The sequence below is a fragment of the Nymphaea colorata genome, chromosome 11 (genome assembly GCF_008831285.2).
Source record: "Nymphaea colorata isolate Beijing-Zhang1983 chromosome 11, ASM883128v2, whole genome shotgun sequence".
NCBI classification, from domain to species: domain Eukaryota; kingdom Viridiplantae; phylum Streptophyta; class Magnoliopsida; order Nymphaeales; family Nymphaeaceae; genus Nymphaea; species Nymphaea colorata.
In genome coordinates, this window is record NC_045148.1 from 20929812 (window position 1) to 20954138 (window position 24327).

General features: G+C 39.3%; 1 protein-coding gene across 1 annotated transcript; it reads right to left on the bottom strand.

The window, feature by feature from the left end:
- Positions 1 to 6215: 6215 nt before the first annotated feature.
- Positions 6216 to 9363, bottom strand: LOC116264702 (disease resistance protein Roq1-like). The gene is made up of 4 exons (XM_031645051.2): positions 8612 to 9363; positions 7023 to 8127; positions 6489 to 6767; positions 6216 to 6404 (listed from the first exon to the last, which is right to left on the bottom strand). The coding sequence occupies exons 2-4, from the start codon at positions 8034 to 8036 to the stop codon at positions 6216 to 6218; spliced, it is 1482 nt and encodes a 493-aa protein (XP_031500911.1). The 5' UTR covers positions 8037 to 8127; positions 8612 to 9363.
- Positions 9364 to 24327: the final 14964 nt, after the last annotated feature.

The following is a 24327-nucleotide window of genomic DNA, read 5'->3' on the forward strand; positions in this document are numbered from 1 at the left end:
GCAGAATAGCTCATTACAAGCATGCCAGTGGCCATCAAAAGGGATATCTTGAGCCAGCAACCCATTGAGAGAGAGAGAGAGAGAGAGAGAGAGAGGTCATTGATATCCAACCATTAAAAGGTTGGTCCGGTATAATAAAGTGTTCGTCTGTGAATATACGTACATCTATGCATAGCTAACTGTGAGAGTTTAGCTCCTCTGGTTGTGGGAGGTTCATCGAATCAAGGGTTATAGTAACCACAGAGCATGACGACGAGAATATTCGTCCCCACTTTCTGGTTTCTGCCAGAGTAGTGGTGATCATGGGCAGCTTTCGCTGTTAGGGTTGCTGGTGCAGAATAGCTCATTACAAGCATGCCAGTGGCCATCAAAAGGGATATCTTGAGCCAGCAACCCATTGAGAGAGAGAGAGAGAGAGAGAGAGAGAGAGAGAGAGAGAGAGAGGTCATTGATATCCAACCATTAAAAGGTTGGTCCGGTATAATAAAGTGTTCGTCTGTGAATATACGTACATCTATGCATAGCTAACTGTGAGAGTTTAGCTCCTCTGGTTGTGGGAGGTTCATCGAATCAAGGGTTATAGTAACCACAGAGTTTAGCTCCAGCTGTCCCTCTCTTTATGTTTTAGCTTTTGCATATGAAAAGTCCTCAATAGAAATTCTATCTTATTTGCTTTGTTTATTATGGTATTCTTGTTATAATATTTTCATGACTAAGGATGAATTACTCATCTTTATAGATGAAGTATTCTCCAAAAACCCTATAAGACTTTTATGATTAGTCATGGGTTATAGTTGAATTGAGATGTTGAGACCACTGATATGGATGTTACGCTTCCTCTTGAAGTACTCGATTCACAACCCCACAGGTTAGAATCTCTTTTTATGTAATGCATATTTTTTATTCGGCCATCAAGAGGAGAATCCTTCTTTATGGACATACTTTGTTACTCTGTTTCCTTCATAAAAAATATATTTGCATTGATTTTCATGAATCTATAATTTATGACAATGGATTATTAGCTTGATTCATACCAAACATCTTCGTGCATCATGTTTGTAATTAGTGATAATATAATTGTTTTAGTTTTGATTCCTTAGCATGCATCCATGAGTTATTTCTACTATTTTCGTTAAAAATCATTATTTGCAAGTATTTGTCGATGTTTGTTAATTCTCAATATGATCCACGTTTTGGAGACATGATTTCTTTAGTTCAAGCAAAACCCTTTTTCTTTTTTTTGAAGAATCCAAATTTTCGTTGAACTTTGGATACGTATTTCTTAGTCCATAAGTTGTATTGATAAACTGAAAAAGCCATTATTTTATCCCATGTGTCCACTAAGTTCCCACCAAATTTTATCAGAATCTAAGTTGTTGTGGTCTATCGTTATGCCATTTTCTAGAGTCTATTTTCTTTAATTTTCAGATTGCAGAAAATCAGATTTGAAAATCCACCAACTTTAAAACTAAATAAGTCAAGTTCTGTGATTTCAATTCTTGTTCTGTAGTAGCCGTAGGTTTTCTCTGTGTGTCTAGTTTGTCCACACTAATGTTCAGAAACAATCCAAGTTGATTTGATGGGTCATTGAATAAAAAAAAGTTGGAACAGGTTTCTATCATAAATTTCAATAATTTTCTATCAAAACATATTTCTTGTCAAGTTTCTCATGCGTTAACTTTTAGTTTAAACATAGCTTTCTCATGTTTTAAAGTGAAACTTGTCATTTGTTATGTTGAGATTCTATACCCAATATTTCAAGCCAAAATATGTCCATATGCATAGTGACATTGCATCTTGAATTAGGGCAATTGAACACAGTTTTTCTGCAATTTTTGGAGTAATCATATTTCTGCTCTATAATCTATATTCAACATGTCATAAATTTTCACCTCAACCATATTTTTAGAATCTTGCAAGTGCGCCTGATCCTATGTTATTTAGAGAGTCTAGCTCCTCCGGTTGTGGGAGGTTCATCGAATCAAGGGTTATAGTAACCACACTATGTTTTGGAACTCAGAAGATGACCCGGTCATCACAAACTTTTGGCACGCAGAATTCCGTTTTAAATGTCATCTAGATGAGGCAATGTTTTACAGCAAATATGTTTTTTTGAATCTTGTAAACCATATGTGATTAAATTGGGCTGGAGATTTACTGGGATGAAATATGAAACTGGAACTTGGGTTCAGTTTCATGCAAAGAGGCAGCGTCGTCTGGTGTCGCCTGCATCCGTTACGCTTCTTCTGTGGTGCTATTTCTACCTAAGTTTCTGAAAAATGTTTTCACTTGATTTTCAGTGTTTTATTTTCTTCTTGACTTTTTAAAAATACTGTGCAGAACCCTAATCCTAGTCAATCCAATGTCCACCGCCGCCTGTCATGGCGCTTTCTTTCAAGCGAGGTGTGGGGAACTTCCCTGCTTTCTTCGTTTTCCAACTTGTGCATTTGGAGTCTTCGTTGGTTCTATCACATCCTAGATCCCCATACGTTAAGGTCTCCATTTTTTCTTAATGATTTTTTTTTTTCCCAAATTGGTTTCTAGCTATGCTGGGAAACATTTTCTCTTGACATTTTTAACTCCATGACACGAGGTGACCCGACTCTCCTCGTGGTCCAACTTTTCTCTGTGCACTTTTTTGGGTAAAATTATGGCAGATTTGATGCACATAAAAAAGAGATTGAATTTTTTGAAATTGGTTTTATAATCATGAATTAAGAAGGTAAAGACTGATCCACTCCGATCCACAATTTACCATATCTAGGGCTGCACACGAGCCGAGTCGAGCTCGAGCTTGCCCAGCTCGAGCTCGACTCGACTCAACGAGCTCGAGCTCGAACTCGACTCGAACTCGAGTCGAGCTACCTAACACAAGCTCAAGCTCGAGCTCGAGCTCGACTCGATTAACTCGATTAGCTCGTCTAAATAAAATATGATCCTTCTTTTTAAAATATCTAGTAAATTTCATGACGTGGGATGAAATTTGTGAATCACTCAACCGAGTCAACCCTGCTAACAGTTTAGAGCTGCAAATAGACACCATTTGGTATTAGACTGTTCTCATTATTAACTATTATAGAATCATAAGCTGATGACTGAACAACTGAACAAAATGGAAATAGGACATAATGTATATAAACGAGTCGAGTCGAGTATAAACGAGTCGAGTTCTTAAAACTCGAACTCGACTCGTTTACTCATTCGAGTTTCATTGTAAACTCGAACTCGACTCGTTTATAAACGAGTCGAGCTCGAGCCGAGTTTAACCGGGCGAGTTCGAGTCGAGCCCGAGCTGGCTCGACTAGTTGTGCAGCCCTAACCATATCCAATTTAGTCGATCTTCCTTATTTAATTCAGATTGGACTTCAATCGATATTGACGAGACTTGGAATTTTGAAACAGAGTTCCAACTTTTATGTAAAATTGGGTCGGATCCTTCAAAGATTTCCGGCTTAAATCGGAAACCTGGTTCATATACTAAGGCTGACGGCATGATGACAAGGTCTCATACTAATTACTAATACTTATTGGGTAGAGTCTGAAACACTCAAAATTTTTTTATAACATCCCAAATCAATTTTCAAAGCCCCAAATCACAATAGTTACTCTAAATTGAATCTGATTTCCAACAAATTTGACTTCAACGACGCCTCCTCATGATCTTACTCTTCTTCATGATCATGGCTTCAAAAATTTCCTGCTCAAATAGGAAACCTGATTCATATACTAAGACATGATTACAAGGGCTTATACTAATTACTAATATTTATTGGGTAGAGTCTGAAGCACTCAAAATTTTTTGGTAACATACAAATCACAATAGTAAATCTAAACTGAATCTGATTTCCAACAAATTTGACTACTTCAACGACGTCTCCTCATGATTTTCCTCTTCTCCATGATCATGGCTTCAACTCCTAGCTGTATCTTTTTCATTCCTCGCCAGTAAAAGAAAAGGTCATGCCAACCGTGGTCAGGTTTGAGGCGTCCGCTGATACCAGAATTGTTGCACGACTGCCAGTCCTTAAACGCTCTTGTATTTCGTCTTCCTTTCCAAAATTGACTTCGTAATCGCTCCATACGGCGGAGCGTTCATGCCTCCAATGAATGAAGCGTGGGCAGCTAGCCGGAAAGTGTGGGACGCGGTTAGGCTGGAAGACCTGTATGATTTTGGGGCCATAAGCTCTGATCTCATTCCCACCCCCATGGTGCTCATCTTCAATCATCCCGTCACGACCTCCGCCATTTTCACGGCCATCTTCTGCCACCTCTTCAACTTCGTTGAGTACTTCAGTCTCCCTCTCTATTTCCTCTGCCTCAGTTTCTTTTTCATGATCTCCGCCTTCTTCGCGGTCATCTTCTGCCACCTCCTCTTCAACTTCGTTTAGTACCTCACACTCCCTCTGCACTTCGACCTTGTCAGCCTCAGTTTCAGTACCATCACGACCGCCACTATTTTCGCGGCCATCTTCCGCCACCTCCTGTTGAACATTGATGAATACTTTAGGCTCCCTGTCTGCTTCCTCTTCAGCCTCAGTTTCATTGTCACTACCTCCGCCGTCTTCGTGGCCATCTTCCTCTGCCACCTCTTCAACCTCGACCGCTTCTGGCCTCATAAGAGCATCAATAGACGAGATCGCACACCTCTCGTGACAGGGGACTTCGATAAACCCCAGCCCATCAAATAAAATTCGGCCTCGGTAACATATCTGAAAATTCCAAACTCTCGGTAAAGGGATCCAAATGGGACGGAAGAAGTTCTTGACTATAGGACGTTGAACTTCGAGTGTGGACTCAAAGACGACACGGTGATCGTCTTCCAGGAGTTGTATATGAATGGGTGATTGGACCTTATTTCATCATTAACTCGGGTTTGGGAACGTTTGCTCCATTTGGAAACATGAAAGACAGCTGCTGGGGCCAATAACAGACTCAGGGGACAGACTTCCCCATATCTCGAATCGACCCAAACGTTCGAATGCAAGTTCCTGCCACAACCAAGAACAACGAACAAGAGACTTTCATCAAAATTGAGCAACTTCGTACGGCAGCACCATTAAACTGCTTGTACTACTAGTAAATAAACCAATCGAGGACTAGCGGCTAATTTGTTAGACCATACATACCTTGAAGATTTGCTTTTTGAAATCATCACTGAGGGAGCTGCAACCGATGGAACCGTAGGGGCTTGGCAAGACTAACTCTTCTATGTTTTGAGCAGCATTCTCAATGCCTTGTACATCTTCAAGCAACCGACAACCACCGAGGCGCAATTTCTTCAAACATTCCAAGTTTGAAATATCCAGTGTCTTCTCTAAGTGACTGCAGTTAGATGCATCAAGTATTAGCAAGGAAGAAGGGAGCAAAGGAACCAATCGGATCCTCTTGCAACCGTTTAATGAAAGCTCTTCAAGTCGAGAAAGGTTGCGTATGCACAATGGCAGCTCTGTGATGCTCTCACAAGCCTCAAACTTTAAAAATTCGAGGTTCTCAAGTGATCCGATCCACTCGGGCAAAGCTTTGAGGTTCTTGCATCTCAAAGTAAAGGACTTTAGGTTTTCAACAGAGGTTTCAGCCATGGCCGCAGGTAACTCTTCGTCGGCACAGCATAGTGACAGTGACTCGATGCTCCTCAATGAGAAGATCTTATTGATGATCGGTGTGATAGATTCACAATCCGCTTCAAAGGTCTTGAGGTTCTCTCGATATGGAAGCCAATCTGGTAGAGTCATAAGATTCTCGCATCTCAATGACAACTCCTCAATCTTATCCATTGCCTCAATGGATTCTGGCAACTCTTTAATTCTGCTATCACTGATACAGAGAACTCTTGCTTTCTTCAACGAAGAAGACGGTAAAACACTAAGCCAGTTGCATGATGAGATCTCCAATCGATCAATGTCCATGAGATCCCCACCGTTTATCTTCATTCCTTTTAAGTCAGTGCCTTCAACATTGAACACTTGTAAGGAATTCAAACTACTAATTGAATCAGGCAGACTGTGCAGCCTATCCAACTTCCTTAGATACATCTCACTGAGCTTGGTTAGCTGTCCTATTGAAGAAGGTATACTTGTGGTTGCCAAGTCGTCAAGCTCAAGCGTATTCAACGATTCCAAGTTCCCCAACCGCTCTGGTAGAGATTCAAGTCTTGGGAATTGTTTTATGCAAAGAGTTTGAAGTGAAGTTAATTGACAAATGGCATCGGGCAACTTCTAAACGTTCAGAAATTGAAGAAACTTCAGGTATTTTAATTTTGTCAAATTTCCAATGGATTCATGAACTTCGACTAACGATGCACAGTAGGAGAATTCCAACATTTCCAGATGCGGCATATTGGAGAAATCCGGCGTCACTCTTATTGAATGACAAGAAATCTTGAGAAATTTCAATGCGTTGAACACCTGCAAAAGAGCATATTTCTCAGTTGAAACTTTCGAGGACAAACCCAATTATTTAAAATGACCAAAAAAAAAAGGAGAAATAACCTTCGATGGGCTTTCCCTAACAAGAAGTTCACTCATATCGTCTGCTACATGTAATTCAAGGGTGACTAGATTCTCAAGGTTGCAGCTTGAAAACGATTCAATTTTCGTCACTCTCAAGAATAGAACTTTGAGAGCCTTGGGGAGCATGAAGTTTTCGCCTTTGAAGCTGACATTATTGACCCGAAGAGCTCTTAGCCTTTTCATCTCTCCAAAGGCTCCAGAACTTAATTCTTCTTTAGCCTCGCTAAGAGTGATGCCTTCTGTGACATTGTTGCTTCGCTGCATGGATGAACAACTTGTAATTATTGTTATACACCACCAGACTCGATACTTCATATGCATGTCTTTCCCATGCATGTTAAAATATGAGCAACAGTCTGGGAGGAAAGTGGTTAGTGTCAATGTATAGCTCTAGACAACGAGAACTGATCAGCAGGCAGGGACATGGAGTAGGCAAAATTGTTGAGAAGCCAAGACCATAATACAAGAATGCTCTATACGATATCGAGAGAGTGAGAGAGAGACATCACTTACATTTTCTTCTAACATATTCAATGTGTCGTCAGCGGTCCATAGCCTGCTCCAAGGTTTGTCTGGTTGTCCTTGGCGAGCTATGTCTCTTCCCATGTCCCTTATAAGATCGTGCATCTCGAACGGTCCATCATCACGAACCCGCGAAATGAGACTCTTCTTTTGAAGGACCTTAATTGCAGATCTTGGTTGCCAATTTAAACTTTCCCACATAAGAGTTGCTTCTACTTCAGATTGGCCAACGAAGAAGCATGCAATGTCCAAAAATATCCGTTTCTCAACATTAGACAGTGCATCGTAACTTATTTGCAAACATTTCTGGATGTCTTGTTCTGGGGTCTCCTGCAGCTTATCCAAATAATCTTGCCATTCAGCCAGGTCGCTCTTATCAGAGAGGTAGGATCCGAAAACTCTAAGGGCCAATGGCAGCCCACCAGCAACTGCGACAACCTTCATTGTCATGTCCACGAACATGTCCTGTGGTTGATGACTGCTCTGAAAGGCATATCTGTTGAAGAGATCGAGTGATTGATCAGCATCCATGAGCTTTGGCTTGTATATGCCATCGACTCTACAAAGTGATAGCACATTTTCATCTCGGGTTGTCATAATTATCTGACTGCCCGATGCGAAACAGTACAGTAGTCTTTCACCAATTAGTTCCTTGAATTGTTGGTGATGATCAACGTCGTCCAATACTATTAGAATTTTCTTGGGAGGAACTCTTTCTAAGAGCAGGCGCTGCCCACTTTCAATGTCGTGTATTGGCGTAAATCTGTCGTCCAGGAGCTCTTCCACGAGTTGCCTCATCAGTTGCGTCCGTGCCGTGGCATCTTTCCAACGCTCCCTTATATTCGTAATAAAGGTGGCTGCCCCAAAATTTGAACGCAATTTGTTGAAAACAGCCTTGGCAATGGTGGTCTTCCCAATGCCGCCTGCACCCACAAGTCCCACCATCTTAACACCATCTCTTTCATTTTGCAGCAGCTTCATCACGTCCTCAATGCGAGATTCCATTCCAACCGGATGGTCCGCCACAATCAGAAGGCCACTTTGTAGATGCCGCAGCAGGCAGCGGACAACTTTCTCGACCAGTGTCGCTTCATGCCTGCAAGCGATCCAAGTTAAAATATATCATCAATTTTGGCGCCTGCCTGTCCATGTGGGTTGTCGGTCGTCACAGGAGAGGAAAAATAATCAAATCATATCTGCAATAACTTTAATTTGAAAATGAGCAATAAATGTCTCCAAAAATATCGCCCATGTACACTACTTGTTGTCAACTTGATTTCAATTCATATTAAGAGAGGAGGTTATTTATTATGCCCTGTTGCGGCCCCCCCCAACCTTTTAATTGGCACAACACTTGAATATACTGTCATGAACCTTGCATATGCTTCCTAGATGTCTTACTCAATACAAATTATGCAGAATAATTCTACTACTTAATTCCAATGTTTTAAAACTCAGTGACTTAGACTCGATTTGGCTGTTCTCGACTCTTAAGTCGGAGGGTCTAACTCGGTTATGCTAGATTCACTGATCTAATTTTTAGATTCAAGTTTCGAAAAGAGAAACAGATGAGTGCATACCCATTGGCGTCGTAGTTGAGGATGTAGCCGGAAATATTGGCTACTGTTTTAAGGCATCTCTCCACTTGCCCACTTCTGCTTTGTCCACTTTTTTGTCATTGTCGTATGATTTAAAGGCAGATTGGAAAGGCCCAGCCTGGTGGCGAACATGAGAAGGCTGGACGCCGAAGAAGATGGGAACGATCAGCCTCCTGCCCGCGCACTCGACTATCTTGGCGATCTCTTTTAGGCACCATTTTGAGTCCGCATAGCCCTTGGAAATGATTGGCACAAACACCTTTGACCTCTCGATGTAAGAGAACAGCTCCTCGATCGTTTCACCTCTGTGCAAATCTTCATTGTCTATGAAGGTTTTCAAGCCCCGTCTGCAGAGAGCCTGGTAGAGATGGCCAGTGAATCCATTTCGGGTGTCAACTCCTCTGAAGCTCAGAAAAGTATCAAAATCATGCTGCTCATTGGGAGAGGGGGACAATGCTACTGTTGGTGAGGATGGCCGCTCTACAACTTCTCCGGGGTCTGGAATTGGAGCTTGAATGGCTGGATCAGATAGCCATGGCGATTGAAGGGCCTTGTCTATGGCACTTTTGATCCACTCAAGGATGGCGGCGACGCAGCCAGCGATGGGGAGGCATCTAGAATTCCCCATTTCTTTGGATACGCTTGCAATAGAATAGGCAACTCCCTTAGGGTTGAAGCTATTGCGTGGTGGAGTACCTATAAGGAGGACGGGGATGAGATGGGGGAAACTGAGAAGTCTTCGTAGCGCAGTTTCATCGAAAAGGACCAATTGACTTACGGGAGCGTGCTCTCCATGGTTCACAACTTCTAAATTCAATGCAAAAGAAAAGTTTCTTTGGTAATGTAGACAAGAGCTCTTGATTCATGAAATTGCAAATGTTTAATATAGATCTTTAAATTTTGGCAACCATATGCATTCCCATTTACGTATTCAACCAACTCTTCCATTTGATGTCTCGGCATTTTCCTTTCCCTCCTTTTTTTTCCTTTTTTTTTTTAAGAACGCTTTGAAAGATCCGCCTGAGGAGAGGAAAGCTGGTCAAAAGCTACCTTATTTTTACCAACTTTGCTTTTATGTAAAAGGTCACATAAAGTTGACAGCGTTTTAGCAATTTAAGTCACATAATTCGAATACAATACAAGCTGGGGCCGCTATCAGTATTTTATCAAACTCTCGAAAAGAAAGTCGTGCAGGTGTTTTCAAAAAGTCATATCATATATTTGAATTTTTAAAACTTTAAACAGGGGTCAGACCTTAATATTAATATAGTATATTTATTTCATATAGATATACTGCTCCATTAACATATTCATATTCAAATTTGGGTTCAGGTTTGAAAGCAGATTAAGAAAAATGTAATTACCATGTCCAAATCTGTTTTTCGAATTTACAGGTTGGACCCAGTTCAAATCCGGCTTTTTAAATTTACATTTAGATTCAAATCTGAATTTTAAATACAGAGCTGAATCTGAAATAAATTTTATGAGATGTTAAGAACTTGTTAAGGTTGAATTCGTGTCAAATCCTATCAGATTTTCATTTAAAACCATTATTGAATCTGATCTACTAACTGGAACTCACTCTCATACTAGACTCGGACCCCTGGTTCGACAGATACCCAACCTCAAGTTTCGGTTTCAACCCTAAAAATGTTAATAACCAATATGACCAACTTTTTTATAAACCCTTAAATATCTCTCATTATTATCAATATGGAACTAAATTTCTCCAAGTATGGAGTTACAATCCATCCGTATGGGATCCCAGTTCCGTATTTTCCTTTTTTATAACTAACCTTTTTTTATATCCCAGAAGTAGCCAAATTCAATTGATTGAGATAACTGGGGATTTAATTTGATGTAGGTAACAACCATTGACCTGGAAAAGGATAGAATGGCATGCCTAGTTTCCTTCAAGGCCGCTTACTACCTTAAATCAGACATCTTCAACGTTCACCGTTTCCATCCAGAACCTGTTGTAGACTGTAATTACTCTTCACCATTTCTCTTCCAGGTGAGCTTGACGCTCACTTCTTGACACCAGAAGCATCCCTTCCAGCAGAAACAATATCCTGGACATCGACATTCTCTCCGATATATTCTTCCGTTTGGCAAGGTACCATCATTTACTGATTACAAGATTAGCTCTTGACAGAACTATAATGAAAGATATTTGGAAAATGGAAACAGATCAACCGCAAGTGGTAGGTGGGAGAAGCCCTAATCGTCCTTCTCTTTAGTCTTCACATTCATCTTTTTCATGGTAACGTAATGGTAAGGGACCGAGGTCAGCATTCATCAGGCCTTGTTAGTTAATAGGGACATCATTATATCCGATATAGATCGATCTCAAACAATTTCATATGAAAAAAATTTAATATCTGATTAAGAAATCAGATCGATTCAGATTTAATCGATTCAAATTTAAGAAATGACATCTGATTGAATTCAGATATATATAAATATGTGATTGGATTTGGATTTAAATTTAGTTTCGGATTTAGATCAAATTTAATTTTAAACAAATATCATATATCTAATGCTCTTACATGAGGCCAAATATGGTTCAAAATAATTTGGAGTCGAATTCTATGAATGTAAAAATGAATTCAGATCAGATATTCAAATGTACATTAGAACCCCCCATTCACCTGCCACTTGTTAAAAGCCTCCATTAATGTCAAAGGGTTCCAAAATTCCATATCAAGCGATAAGTTTCCCCACTCAACTTCGGCCTCTGTAGGTAGGACCTGTTGTTGCCCCAAAGATATAGTTCACTGTCCATTCAATGAACCTGGCATCAATTAATGGCAATATTATTTCACAGAGTCAACAACGACTGTTCTAATGGGAAGATCCCACCTTATTTTAGATAGATAAATGAGTCAGCACTTGATGCCTTCCTAGGCAGTTATGTCGCCTTACTTAAGCAGCTGCACAACTTGTTGTATATAAAACATTTTTATGTGGCTATTTGTCACTAGTGGCGCCTTTTTGGACATATATAAAACATTAGTATGTGGCTATTTCTCACTGGAGACAAATAGCCACATACTAATGTTTTATATATAAAAACTTGTTGCAGAGGCATATAGGTATGACACCATTTCCGAAGTCACTGTTAGTACTGTTGATGACTCCTTATTATGGTGCATATCCTAAATAATTGTCATTTCTAATATGATTTTTCACTAAATTAATCCAATCAAATATGTAAATCATGCATTCGCTATTTCCCACGTCTTATAGATATGCTTTAATTGGTTTTGATTTAGATTGTTAAAAAGGTGGTTTTTTTCCATCATCAAGTCTTTTTTTTTGCCTAATTACTTAGGGTCATTCCGTTTTTCTAGCTTAATTAGAAATGCTACTATGGGCATTAAAAATATTAACTATCCATATTAACATTTGTTGATTTCTTTAGTTAAATCAAGCTACAAAGTAGGTACTTAAAAGTTCTTGCTATGGGTATAAACAGAATTTTACAGGACAAAGCTGTAAAATGTCAAACCATTGGGTTTCACATACTTCTATTTAACGTCTTATTTGTACAATAGGCAATTACATTTTTAGGTATATCATTTCTAGGTTTTCACTAGATATCAATACGAATCACAAAGTTCTCGTGGAAAATTACACCTTATCTGTAACTTTTTATAACCAACTTCCAAAAATATCCATATTTTTCTCTTCAAAATTGTCCTTAAATTACATAGTCCAACTTAATGACTCTTGACCTTAAGGACGAATTTTTCTAAGTTACAAAAGAAAAAGGAGGATGGAATAGGATAACTTGACAAACAAGGAGATGAATCTGGAACATAGGCAATAAAGTCAAGACTATCTTACGAGACCGAGCATGTTCGACATAAAACAAATATCTGATACTTTACAGAAAGGCTTTCACTGCCAACTTGCTCAAAATAAAATTCAGTTCACTTGGAACACTTGAATTTTAAATGACAGCGAGATGTTTTTGTAATGAATTACAGAGAAGTGAAGCAAGCATTCAACACAGCAATCGGCCTGCCAAATGCCAATTGCTGCTGGCCCAACAGGTTTCGACCTCTGCTTCCAAGGCTTGGTCGACTCTTCGTCCATACCTAATCTCACGCGTCATTTCGGTAGCGATGATTCCTGTGTGTCACAGGAGAACTGTTTCATCGTTGCTACCGACAGTCGATTGTCTTGCCTAGCGAACGACGAGGCGTTGATGGAAATGTCCATCATCAAAGCCTTCATGCAGCGATGTTGGCGAAAATGAGGACCCTAAATATAACTTAGATCCAAACCTGAACAACTTATACAGAAAAAAACCGTAAGGTGTCTGGACGTTCAAAATAATTTTTAATAATAAATTTATCAAAGTTTACTTAATAAAAGCTCAATCCCCAAAAGAACAAGAGTTCACAAAATGATTCAACAAACGATGACATAAATGCACCAAGTACACTTAAATAAATACTTGCATTATTTGTCAACATGAAACTTACAAAAGTGAGGTACAAGAACTCACCTCTATAAGCTTACTTAGTGAACTATCACCCAAGCACCCAACATCCCTGCGCTTGAGCACACACTTGAGACACTCACACTCCAGTTCACAAAGTGAGCACAAGAACTTACTAAACTCTTGCTCAAGGCACTCACCACTCTCTTGATAATAGACACAAAGGCCAGCACCACTATTTATAGGGATTGAGAAGGTCGGTGGTGAAGGTTCCACCACTTTCCAACTATTACTTTTTATCTTTACATCATTAGTCATTGACTTACAAAAGAAGGCTCACGATTTTTTGAGAGAGTTGGTGATGACTCATTACAATCTCCCCCTCATTACCAACTCTCTACTCGTGACTCTAACATTTTCTAAGCTTCGTGAATGTTTGTACTGGCAAAGCCTTTGGTAAAGATGTCAGCTACTTGATTTTTGAAGTGATTGATTGCAGCTCAATCTCTCATTTGAGTACATTTTCTCTACTAAAATGATGTTTCACATCTATATGTTTCATTCGAACATGAAAGATAAGATTCTCTGCAAGTCTAATTGCAGTTTGATTATTGCAGTAGAGTCTCAATGCAATTCCACATCTTATTTAATGTCTTTTAAAAGGTCGCATCAACTACACACATTCTTTTGTTGTCTATACTCCACTTTTGTTGTAGATAGTAAAACTGTTGGCTCTCTTACTATGTCATGCAATTGCACTACTTCCAAGACTTGATGTATATCCAATGGTTGATCTTGAGTCAATAAATTTTCAACATAATCCACATCACGATGACCAGCAACTTGACAAGTTGATTCTATGTGTGCTTAAGGACTAATAACAAACTGTTACTGCTACCAAACACCTTTACGTATGTAATAGGTATAAAGAGATTGGGGAAAAAAAAAAAATCAAAGCCATCCTTCTCAAAGGGATCGGATGACATTATTAGAGGGTTGGGTAATTCTGGATAGCCAAAGTCACCATTCAATTTTTTCATATAGAAATATATCATTATCAATTTTTTCATATATAAATATATCATTATACATAGGTCGCATGCTGTGAGAAAACCTATCCAATGAGTTCATTAGGTGGGTGAGAGAGGAGTCATGGGGACCACGCCATGTGGGTCCACAACAAAGAAAAGCTGATTTTCAGCCTCTTTTTTTTAATTAATATGAATATCTCTCTCTCTCTCTCTCTCTCTCTCTAATATAATATAGTAATCACACCCTCTCAATTATTTAATTAAGAGCATCCCATTTATTTTTAGCATGGATGTTAGTTTAGACTCAATTTCAATAAAACCTTAACTTATTCCATAACATAACAACTCTTTCACATGAGCCGAGGATAATCAAAGCAATTTCTACATCTCATATGCCTATCTTTCCCCTATGTCTCTCATGCCATGTATATTTCTTAAGCAATTGCTATGGAGACTAAAACAATCCCCTAGAGCTCTATTACATGTCGGATTTGTTTGGATGGACAAGATTCAAACATAAAAGAACTTGAAGTTTTGAAATGATGTAATGGGAGATAATTTGTGCTCAGCCGAAATGTTTTTACACAATTAGAAGAAAACGAATATCTTCTGCATGTTCCATATTGAAAACATAGCATATTACATCACAGTCTAGATGCCATGCACGTTGAAGGAATGCGTGACAACATCATAGTTAGGCTATTGAACTTGAATAAGAAATCCAAAGATCATTTGAATGCTCATTAGACATGAAAGGAATGAACATAAGGCGCCATCATTTCATAAGCAACATGAGACAGAGATGCACCTTCTATGTGTTCGCCTACTTGAGTATGCATGTTGTACCCTTTATAACATAACAAGGGGACGATCGAGTTGGTCCTTCATCGGCCATCGACCATCGACCATTATTTGCATGATCATATCCATTAGTAAGATGAACTTCTTGGTGATTCATGTTCATCATTTCATCTTACTTTAGGTAGTTAAATAAGTCTGGTTTCAGCACTTGATGCCTTCATTACCAACTGCGTAAGATTTTATATATACAATATCTCACACATTTGTTATCTTAGCACATTATCTCAAACACGTTGCCTCATACACATTACATATGTTATGAGACTATTTGAAGCTGATTAAATGCAACAATCACTTTCTATGAGTTGAGATATTTGTTTTTTTAACTAATTCACCTTTTTTGGAGTCCAAAAGTAGCCAAATTCAGCTGATTGAGATATGTCCAGTGGGGATGGTGATACTCATATATACATACCTATCTTACTAACCTCCAAATCGGACATATACCTAAAGCATAATCTTTATGCATGGCTACCTCATGATTTCCAAAATTAACATGACGCCATGATACTTCTTGCTAGTGACATAGTTTCATGTGCTTTTGATGATTTTTAATGGAGGAGATGGTGAATGAGTCTGTTGCTATAGGATTGTCTATACTTTCAGGACTAGCAGCAGTTGTAGCAAACGTGAATTAGTTGAGTAATAATATTGCATATGATTTTCCCAATTTGGCATCTATTGATGACAATATTATTTGATAGATTCAACAAAGACTTTTCTAATGGGCCATTTAGGAACTTCACCATTTTGAATGATTGCTAAAAGGGAGAACCCACTTGGGAATGAAGACCAATTAATAGACCCAGTGGCCGATCTGTTCGTTGTTTAATAAAAACAACAAGCGGCCGATCTGTTCATGGTAAGTCAAGTCTTTTATCCTATGTTTGGGTGAGAAGCCCAAAAAGAAAAACCGAAGGACTCTCAATTCTTTCTATCTCTTACTCATGGCCTGTCGATCGAGCTCTCTCACAATGGCAGGAGAGCTCATGCCAATGCCTTGCGCGGATCTCAGCATCCATGTTGTTATGAAATCTGCAAACTACATATCCATGATTTGATAAAACACGTTGGATCCTAGGACAGATTCGACCCTCGGATCTCAGATCCAATTCAATACAAGGAAGGGCACACATTTTGTACATGGATTTGGACTATTTAAACCTCACTCCTGAAGGGTTGCTAATTGTCATTTTCAAGAAGTTTTAATGAAGCCAAATGAATTTGGCTGCTGTACGACTAACCCACTTTTTCTAAGGGTGTAGTATAGTTGATGCTAATTGTCATTTTCAAAAAGCTTTAATGAAGCCAACTGAATTTTGGCTGCTTTATGACTGACCCACTTTTTGTGATGGGTGTAGTACAGGTGATCCGATTGGCGGGTTGATGAAAGTTCAATCATCAATTCCATTTTAATAAGTGCTAATTTTTTGTATTGTAAACAGTGGATCCTCTTTCAAGTATCTCCTCTTCATCTGACAAACACTTGTTCCAATGATGCAAACTTTTTGCTCATCTCTGCTGTATATAGCCAACCTTTTTCTCATCTCTGCTATATATATATATGCATGCATGCAAGCCCATTTCGTTGTTCAATTAAAGGCAACATTGAATTCTTCCGTGTATATATTTGCTCATTGAATGCTTGAGCATGCAAGAAGGAAAATAGAGAGAGAAGCGGTCGTACAAATCATCTCAGCTCACGGAATATATATATATATATATATATATATATATATATATATATATATGAACTAGAAATTAGCCATTTTTGAAGATATCAATAGTAAATTTACATTTTGGTTTAATGGAAAACCGTGGATGCATGAAAGGAAAACAATGGAACTCCCAAAAAGAGTGAAAAACTGTGGACGAAAGGAAAAACTATGGAAAGTTGATGACAATATTCAAACAACCCCTTATGGGAAAGAAAAGGCGGACATCTCCTTTAGGATGAGCCCAAGTTACGTTCCGGACGATCTACAGATCATCTTACCTTCTTAACCCTGACCTCATGAAACTCATGCCTGTCCCCATCTTACCTGCTCAACTCAGGCCCCGTGAAAGTTGAATCTCTCAAGTTCCATAGTACTGGCTCTCGGGTCGCAATCCATATGACGAACCAGCCTAGTCTGACTTGCACATTTCTTAGTTCAAGGCGTTCAAATGGATAAAGGATCGTAATGACAACTATTTGCTTGTTAAAACCTGGTTTGCATGGGCAACTACTTTTGCCGGTGGGTTTCCAATCATAAAAACGTATCACTCTTCTTACTGCTGCATCCAGTTGCCTAGTGGAGGAACTACATAGTGTGCTAAAGGGTGTAAAGTGGCTGGTCGCGCCGGAGGGCCGATAAGAGTTTGGTAGTTAGCTCGATTCTTATAGATGTTATTTCTTTGAAGTACAAAAGGCATACTCTCCAGTTCAATGAAATAACCATAAGTTCACCGCTGTGAACCCCAAGACAAGGGCAATAATGAGTACAGGAAAGGATGTGGGTTCCATTCCACTCACCCAAATCCCAAAATTTCCTTATTATATTGTATTAGTGTTTTTAAACATTTGCTACAGATACCAAACATGGAATGGACCCTAGATCCAAATTCCTTCCTTGCATGATCCAGGTTCAAACAAATGCCGGTGTTGAAATAGTGGTTCCAATTTCGAAGACGATGCAAGCTTTGTGGCCGCTGCAATAAGGAGATTTCTGAAAGGTGGATTATTTGTTTTCTGGTCTTCCAAAGGTGGTCGCACGTCATGGAAGATATGCACTCTTGTCCACCTCTTGATGCTGCAAGATCTCCATTCATGTCCTTCCTGACTCCGCCTCACTTGTTCATTCGCCCATCCTTCTGTTGGTGGTCGTGATCATTATATCATGTCGATTCTTCGATGTCCCAAGTACTGCTTTACCTTCCCAACATTTTATTGGGAGGGTAAATGATTATGTTATTAGATGATTTCTCTCTCTCTCTCTCTCTGTGTTTGTGGTATGTCTATAACCTTCGGTTCTTAGTTTTCACCGGACTGATTCCATATCTCCAATACCATTAATTTCATAACATATGATTCTAAGATCAATGATCCGAAACTTCAAAATATTTCAGTCCTTAAACTAGTGTAAGAGGTGTAATCCGCAAGCATACAATATTTAGGTTGAAAATATTAAGATGAATATGGGAACTTGTCGTGATCTCACATACGCTGTTCTTTTTGAAATATGGGAACATTTCGCCCCACAAACGAATCAGGACAAAACGTGATTCGGGCCAAACCCCTGACTCTCTGCACCAATTATAAGTCGATAAATTAAGCAAATTTAGATCAATACTCCAATTACATCGAGTCAAGGGTTATGGTAACCGCACCATGTTTTGGAACGTAGAAGATGGCCCGTTACAACTTTTGGCACGCAGAATTCCGTTTAAATGTCATCTAGCTGAGGATATTTTTTACAACAAACATTGTATTTTTTAATCTTGTAAACCATATGTGATTAAATTGGGCTGGAGATTTACAGGGATGAAATATGAAACTCGAGCTTGGGTTTTGTTCTAGAACTGTAAATTAGATCCAAATCTGATTAGTTGCTGGATCCAGTTTCCCTTACTCCTTTCAAATCCCGTTAAATGTTTCTTCGTAGGCCTGGTTGCCGGGCCGGGTCACCACCGGGTACACGGTACCTGGTCCCGATGGTGTGGCTCGGTCCAGATTTAGTGGGCTGGGCTGGCCAGATTCCCACCCTAATTTTTTTTGGAACATTAACGAGTCAAACACCACATACCTGACTGAAAATTTATAGACCCGCCACATTTTTTTTACAAAAATTAGGGAGAAATTAAACGGGAAGGGTCCGGTTCATACTTGAAGACAAGTTCGGTGTAAAGAAACGGCAACAGTACAACTGGAAAATTTCAGTTGCAATCAAATATCGCCCCCCATATGAAAACCATATCAAGTGAAGCACGTTGAATTGATTGAACATATAGTTCCTGAGTGATGACCATTGCAGTCTGTGCTTAATATTTCTACCGTTACAAGCAGTGCGGGAGCCACATGTGCATGGTTCATTGTGGCAGATGCCCTCACGGCCATGCAGATTCTAAATTGATAATGAGCTGGCTGACGCCATCCAGCCAATGAGGTGCCCTGCTTTTAAGGAGTTTTCTTTCCATTATATTTAGATGTAAATCTCTTCACTTTTAATTAAGCCTTAATTTTTTTTGTAGTTTTTAAGGGGCATAACATAGTGGTCGTCATTTCTGTCATTTCTGTTCGTGTGAGTATTTTTTTCTTTAGAATGCAAATAGTGGATATGCCACAATCTTTAAGGGGGCGTTTGACGGGCAGGAAAAATCCTGTAGCAGCAGAAAAAAAATTCAAATTTTTAAAAAATTTCCGGTTTATCAAACGCAGAAAAAAATTTAGGACCGTTACGGTCGATTTCGAAAACTTTTTTCCGGAAAAAAATTTCCACCCAGAGGGGTGGAAATTTTTTTCCGGAGAAATATTTTTGCCCGTTAGGGCACACCTTGCTTCTCCTTGCTTTCTCCTCCCGCAGCCGCATCATCCTCTCTCTCGCCCGCAGCAGCACCAACCTCGCTTTCTCCTCTCACAGCGTCTTCCTCTCACCCGCAGCCGCACCAACCTCGCTGTCTCCTCTCACAGCGTCTTCCTCTCGCCCGTTTGCCCTCTCGCCTGCTCGCCCTCTCACAGCGTCTTCCTCTCGCCCGTTCACCCACCTGAGGTTTCGCCGGGGAATCCGTTGGGAGGAAGAATGTCTGCTTCTGTTGGGCGGTTGAGGCTGACCTTGTTGCTGCCGCTGATGGTGGTGGTACTGGCGGTTGTGGTGTTGGATTGGTGCTAGTGGATGATGGGGGAGAGAGGATAGATGGGGAATGGGGAAGCTTGGCAGGCGACGGTGCCTTCATCTGGGTAGGGTTCTGCATCATCATCTTCTCTTCCTCTTTCCTTTTGCTTCTTCTTCTTAACCCCTCTGATCAAACGAATCGGTCGTCAACTGTTAGGTGGAATTGGATGTGGCAGAAACCCTTTGAACAAGAGATGGAACGCAAAAATTTGAATGCGCAGGCGGATATGGCTGCCCTGATCCACAGGGAGAGACATAGAGAGAGAGGGAAAGGGAAAGGATGAGATTCCTACAGTTCCTCCCTCTTTTCTCGCGGGTGGAGTTCCGTCCCCCTTTTGCTTCCAGTTGAGAAAATCTTCCAGAGTATATCGGTGGTCATAGATCTCGACGGCATCCTCCAAGAGCTATTCGACCTCTCTGCAGAGGGTGTGAGAGTCGGGGCCATTGTCGAGCTGGGCAAACTTCGAACCCACAAAGAGGGCGATGTTTCTGGCCCACGAATGCCACTTCTGCAGGTCCGGGATGGTGGTGGTGTAGACCAGAGGGCGGAGGAAAAGACGACTCGGAGTTTCCTCGGTGATGGCGGTGGTCGTCGTCTTCCTCTCACACAGAACCGTCGTCCCCTTCCTTCTTTTCCAATTTTTTTTCATTTCCAGAAACATAATTCCTATGTAACAAACAAAACTTGGTTTTGGACAATTGAAATTTTATTTCCTATTCATTAATTCCAGGAATTTTTTTCTAAAAAGTTTTTTCCATTTTCATATTTTCTGCCATCAAACGGCCCCTAAGGATCTTACGAATTTTACATGCTATAAAAAAGAATATCAAAGCCATATTGTGCACTAGCTGAGCATTCCTAAAAGCAATATCATTCTTCTTTTAAGTCATGCAGCAGAGGGAAAGCCGTGATACGAGGTGTCTTGGTCCAACTTTTGTCAGTGCATTTTTTGGGGTAAAATTATGACAGATTTGATGCACATAAAAAAGAGATTGACTTTTTGGAAATTGGTTTATAATCATGAATCATCATGAATTAAGAAGGTAACAGGTGCAGACTGATCAACTCCGACCCACAGTTTTCCATATCCAATTTAGTCGATCTTCTTTATTTAATTCAAATCGGACTTCGATTGATATTGGTGAGGCCGGAATTTTGAAACCAAAGTTCCAACTTTTATCAAATAGGAAACCTGATTCATATACTAAGACATGATGACAATGTCTTATGCTGACTACTAATACTTATTGGGTAGAGCCTGAAGCACTCAAAATTTTTTGATAACATACAAATCACAATAGTAATTCTAAACTGATTCTGATTTCCAGCAAATTTGACTTCAAATGATGTCCCCTCATGATCTTACTCTTTTGAGTGATCATGGCTTCAACTCTTGGCCGTATCTTTTTCATTCCTCGCCAGTAAAAGAGAAGGTCATGCCAACCGTCGTCACGTTTGAGGCATCTGCTGATACCAGAATTGTTGCATGACTGCCAGTCCTTAAACGCGCTTGTATTTCGTCTTCCTTTCCAAAATTGACTTCGTAATCGCCCGATACGGCGGAGCGTTCATGCGTCCAAAGAATGAAGCGTGGCCCGCTAGCCAGAAAGTGTGGGACGCGGTTAGATTGGAAGACTGTTGGTGTATGGAACTTGATCCATACTGTTAGGTTGGAAATTTTTCTTTATGTAAGGGCATATATGTTATTTTATACAAATGCGGGTTTGCCATAATCCTTATGTTTTGAGGATGGCCGCCGCTTGTGTGTGTCTGTCTGTGTGTTCTTCTGAGAGAGAGAATACAAGAGATCTGCGCGACCGTGGACATAGGAGATTATTGTTCCGAACTAAGGTGACAGTTTTTCATCTTGCTGTCAAAGTGGTAATTGCTTCTTCTTCTTTTTTTTTTTTCCCAACTGTTCATGCTGAACTGGGATTACTCAACTTGAGATCAGCTTCTTTGTGCTCATAGAACCTAGCGGTCTTCACCAGAATTTATGGGGTTATGAAACGGGGATTGGAAGGAATAAGCATCCACGAACTTTTGGGAAATTTCCAGGTTTAGACGTAGAATAGAAATAAAATACAAAAGGGAAACATGATTTCAAGTATGTACTTAATTTATTGAACAGAGCTGTTAATGTAGTGAACTGAGATTGAAGATCCTAGGTTCGATTTCATGGTGTTTGGCAGTTTAGGTTGTTGTCTTTCCTCCTGTCTATCCGCTGCTAGCATTTGTAGTCATTATAAGAATAAAAAAACAGCCTCGTTTTTACTTAATGTTAGGTAAAAGAGGTACAGTGAAATTAATTGTTCAATAACTGGATCTGCATCTCTGTTTGGATTGACATCATTATGTCTTTGCGCAAATACCTGCCATGTTCTGGCCCACAAGTAGTAAATATATGCATACATTGCTGCCCTTCAAATCCTATATACAAGACTTGATACATTACGGTTGTAATCACCCTTAATTTTTCAAAAATCTATGTAGCGGTTTTGAACATTTTATGATAACTTTTTACTACAACCTTTAAAAATATTCAGCTTCAAACAGTTCAATTTCTCTTAATTCTAGTCAATTTTTGCTTTTATTTAACTATCAATGAAATTTGGGATTTATTTGGATCTAATTTCAGACTTTGAACATAAATCCCAATCTCAATTTAGACATATTTTATAATTCAAACGGGATCTGGATCAAAAACTCATATAGAAGCCTAAAACAAATCCCTAGATCTAAATTAGGATCCAAAACTCAACTCCATATCCAAAACAGAGCCTAGATCCAAATCCCAGCTACATGTAAGAAAAAGAGCTCTAGATCCAAATCTGGATCCAAATATGATTACTAGATCTAAAATAGATGCCTACATCCAAACCAGATTCAAGTTATAGATCTAGATCCAAAATAGTTCCATATCTAAATCCAAATGCTGGAGCCGCAACAGAACTTTAAATCTAGACCTAATCCAAACCTAAGATCCAAAATCTAGATCCATATTCTTGATCAGTTCTAAATTCATAATTTAAATCCAAATTTAAATCTAATTCCATGTTTTTACACTGTAGGGGACTTTGGAGAGCCAATGTAGGGCCAGTGAAGAATTGAAGCAGTAGATTGATGGTCGAGGAAATAGCCCCGACGCCAATAAAATGGTCCGACCACCGCTGCCACCCAGTACGATCGACTAGAAGGCATGGAACTGAAGAGCATGTTGATAAAATCATTCCCAACTTGATCGTTGAAGAATACTTGGATTTCTAGCTTCTCTCCTTCACCACTTGCTAGCAGCCCCCTAGCTTTTAATGCCATGGCATCCACAATTGTTTGCATTATATAAAATGTGTTAGGTCCAATGGCGCAGCCAAGATCCGCAATTCGGATAGTGCCGGCACAAATCGGGACATTATCAAATTTCACAACAATAACTTCATGCACCTTATTTTTCACACTCAAAATCCTGCTTTCCTACAAATTATGAGTAGGAATATCGTCAGGATCAGTTTTATCATATTTTGTTAATAAATATTTTTGGCATTCATGAAGGTCGTCTGAATGCAACTTATAAATATCAAGCAGGAACCAGAATTATCAAGATATATATAGCAAGGCACTACAACCAACTTTATCCGCTTTTTCAAATATTCACATATTCAGATTCGAATACAAAAAACCAAAAGTCATATATGAATCCAAAATCTGATTTCACAATTTGAATATGATCAGAATGCCATTTTTGCATTCACATCCGAATTGTGAACCAAATCTGGCCAGTTTTCAAAATGTAAGAGCATTATATATAGGACATTTACAATCTGATCTAAATTTGATTGTATATTTATGTAAATCTGAATCCGAATGTGATAGGATATCAGTTCTTAAATCCGAATACGATCTGATTTCTTAATAAAATATTAATATTTTTTCCATATCTGATTTTTTGCAGAATGGTTTGGTTGGTCAGATACCTGATTCAAATCAAAAGTATTAATGTTAATCCTATTGATAAAGAGAAAGGTGAAGTAGCACCCGTGCTATACTAGCTAGGTGGCAATGTAGGGTCACAAAACAAGTCTAGCCAGCTCGAGCTCAACTCAAGCTCATTCGTCAAAACCAGATTCAAACTCAACTCGTTTATTAATGAGTGGAGCTCGAGTCCAAATATATGCTTGAAATATTGATGTTGATTGGCTGTAGATGTCGTGTGGACTTGGAGCATGTTGAAATTTCTATAATTTGCTACACAAAGAGGTGGTGATACCAATTGATGTTGAATTATATTGTTCCGTGAGGCAAATGTTTTTCTCTAATATAATCTTAAAACAGATATAAACCAACACAGTAATCTCAAAGTATCAAATGTTTCTCAACATAAACAGTCTACCAAAAAAAACAGTAAGAATGAGGTCAATTTTAAACATATCTGCTACATAAACAGGGTTGAGGTCATTCGGTTATGACAATGGGATAGAAAGTAAAAT

Coding starts and splice junctions, on each gene's coding strand:
- LOC116264702 (XM_031645051.2), bottom strand. CDS start 8,036: ATGGAATCTCGCATTGAGGACGTGATGAAGCTGCTGCAAAATGAAAGA. Junction 6,768..7,022: donor TGAATATGTTAGAAGAAAAT/GTAAGTGATGTC, acceptor TCATCCATGCAG/CGAAGCAACAATGTCACAGA. Junction 6,405..6,488: donor TTAGGGAAAGCCCATCGAAG/GTTATTTCTCCT, acceptor GCTCTTTTGCAG/GTGTTCAACGCATTGAAATT.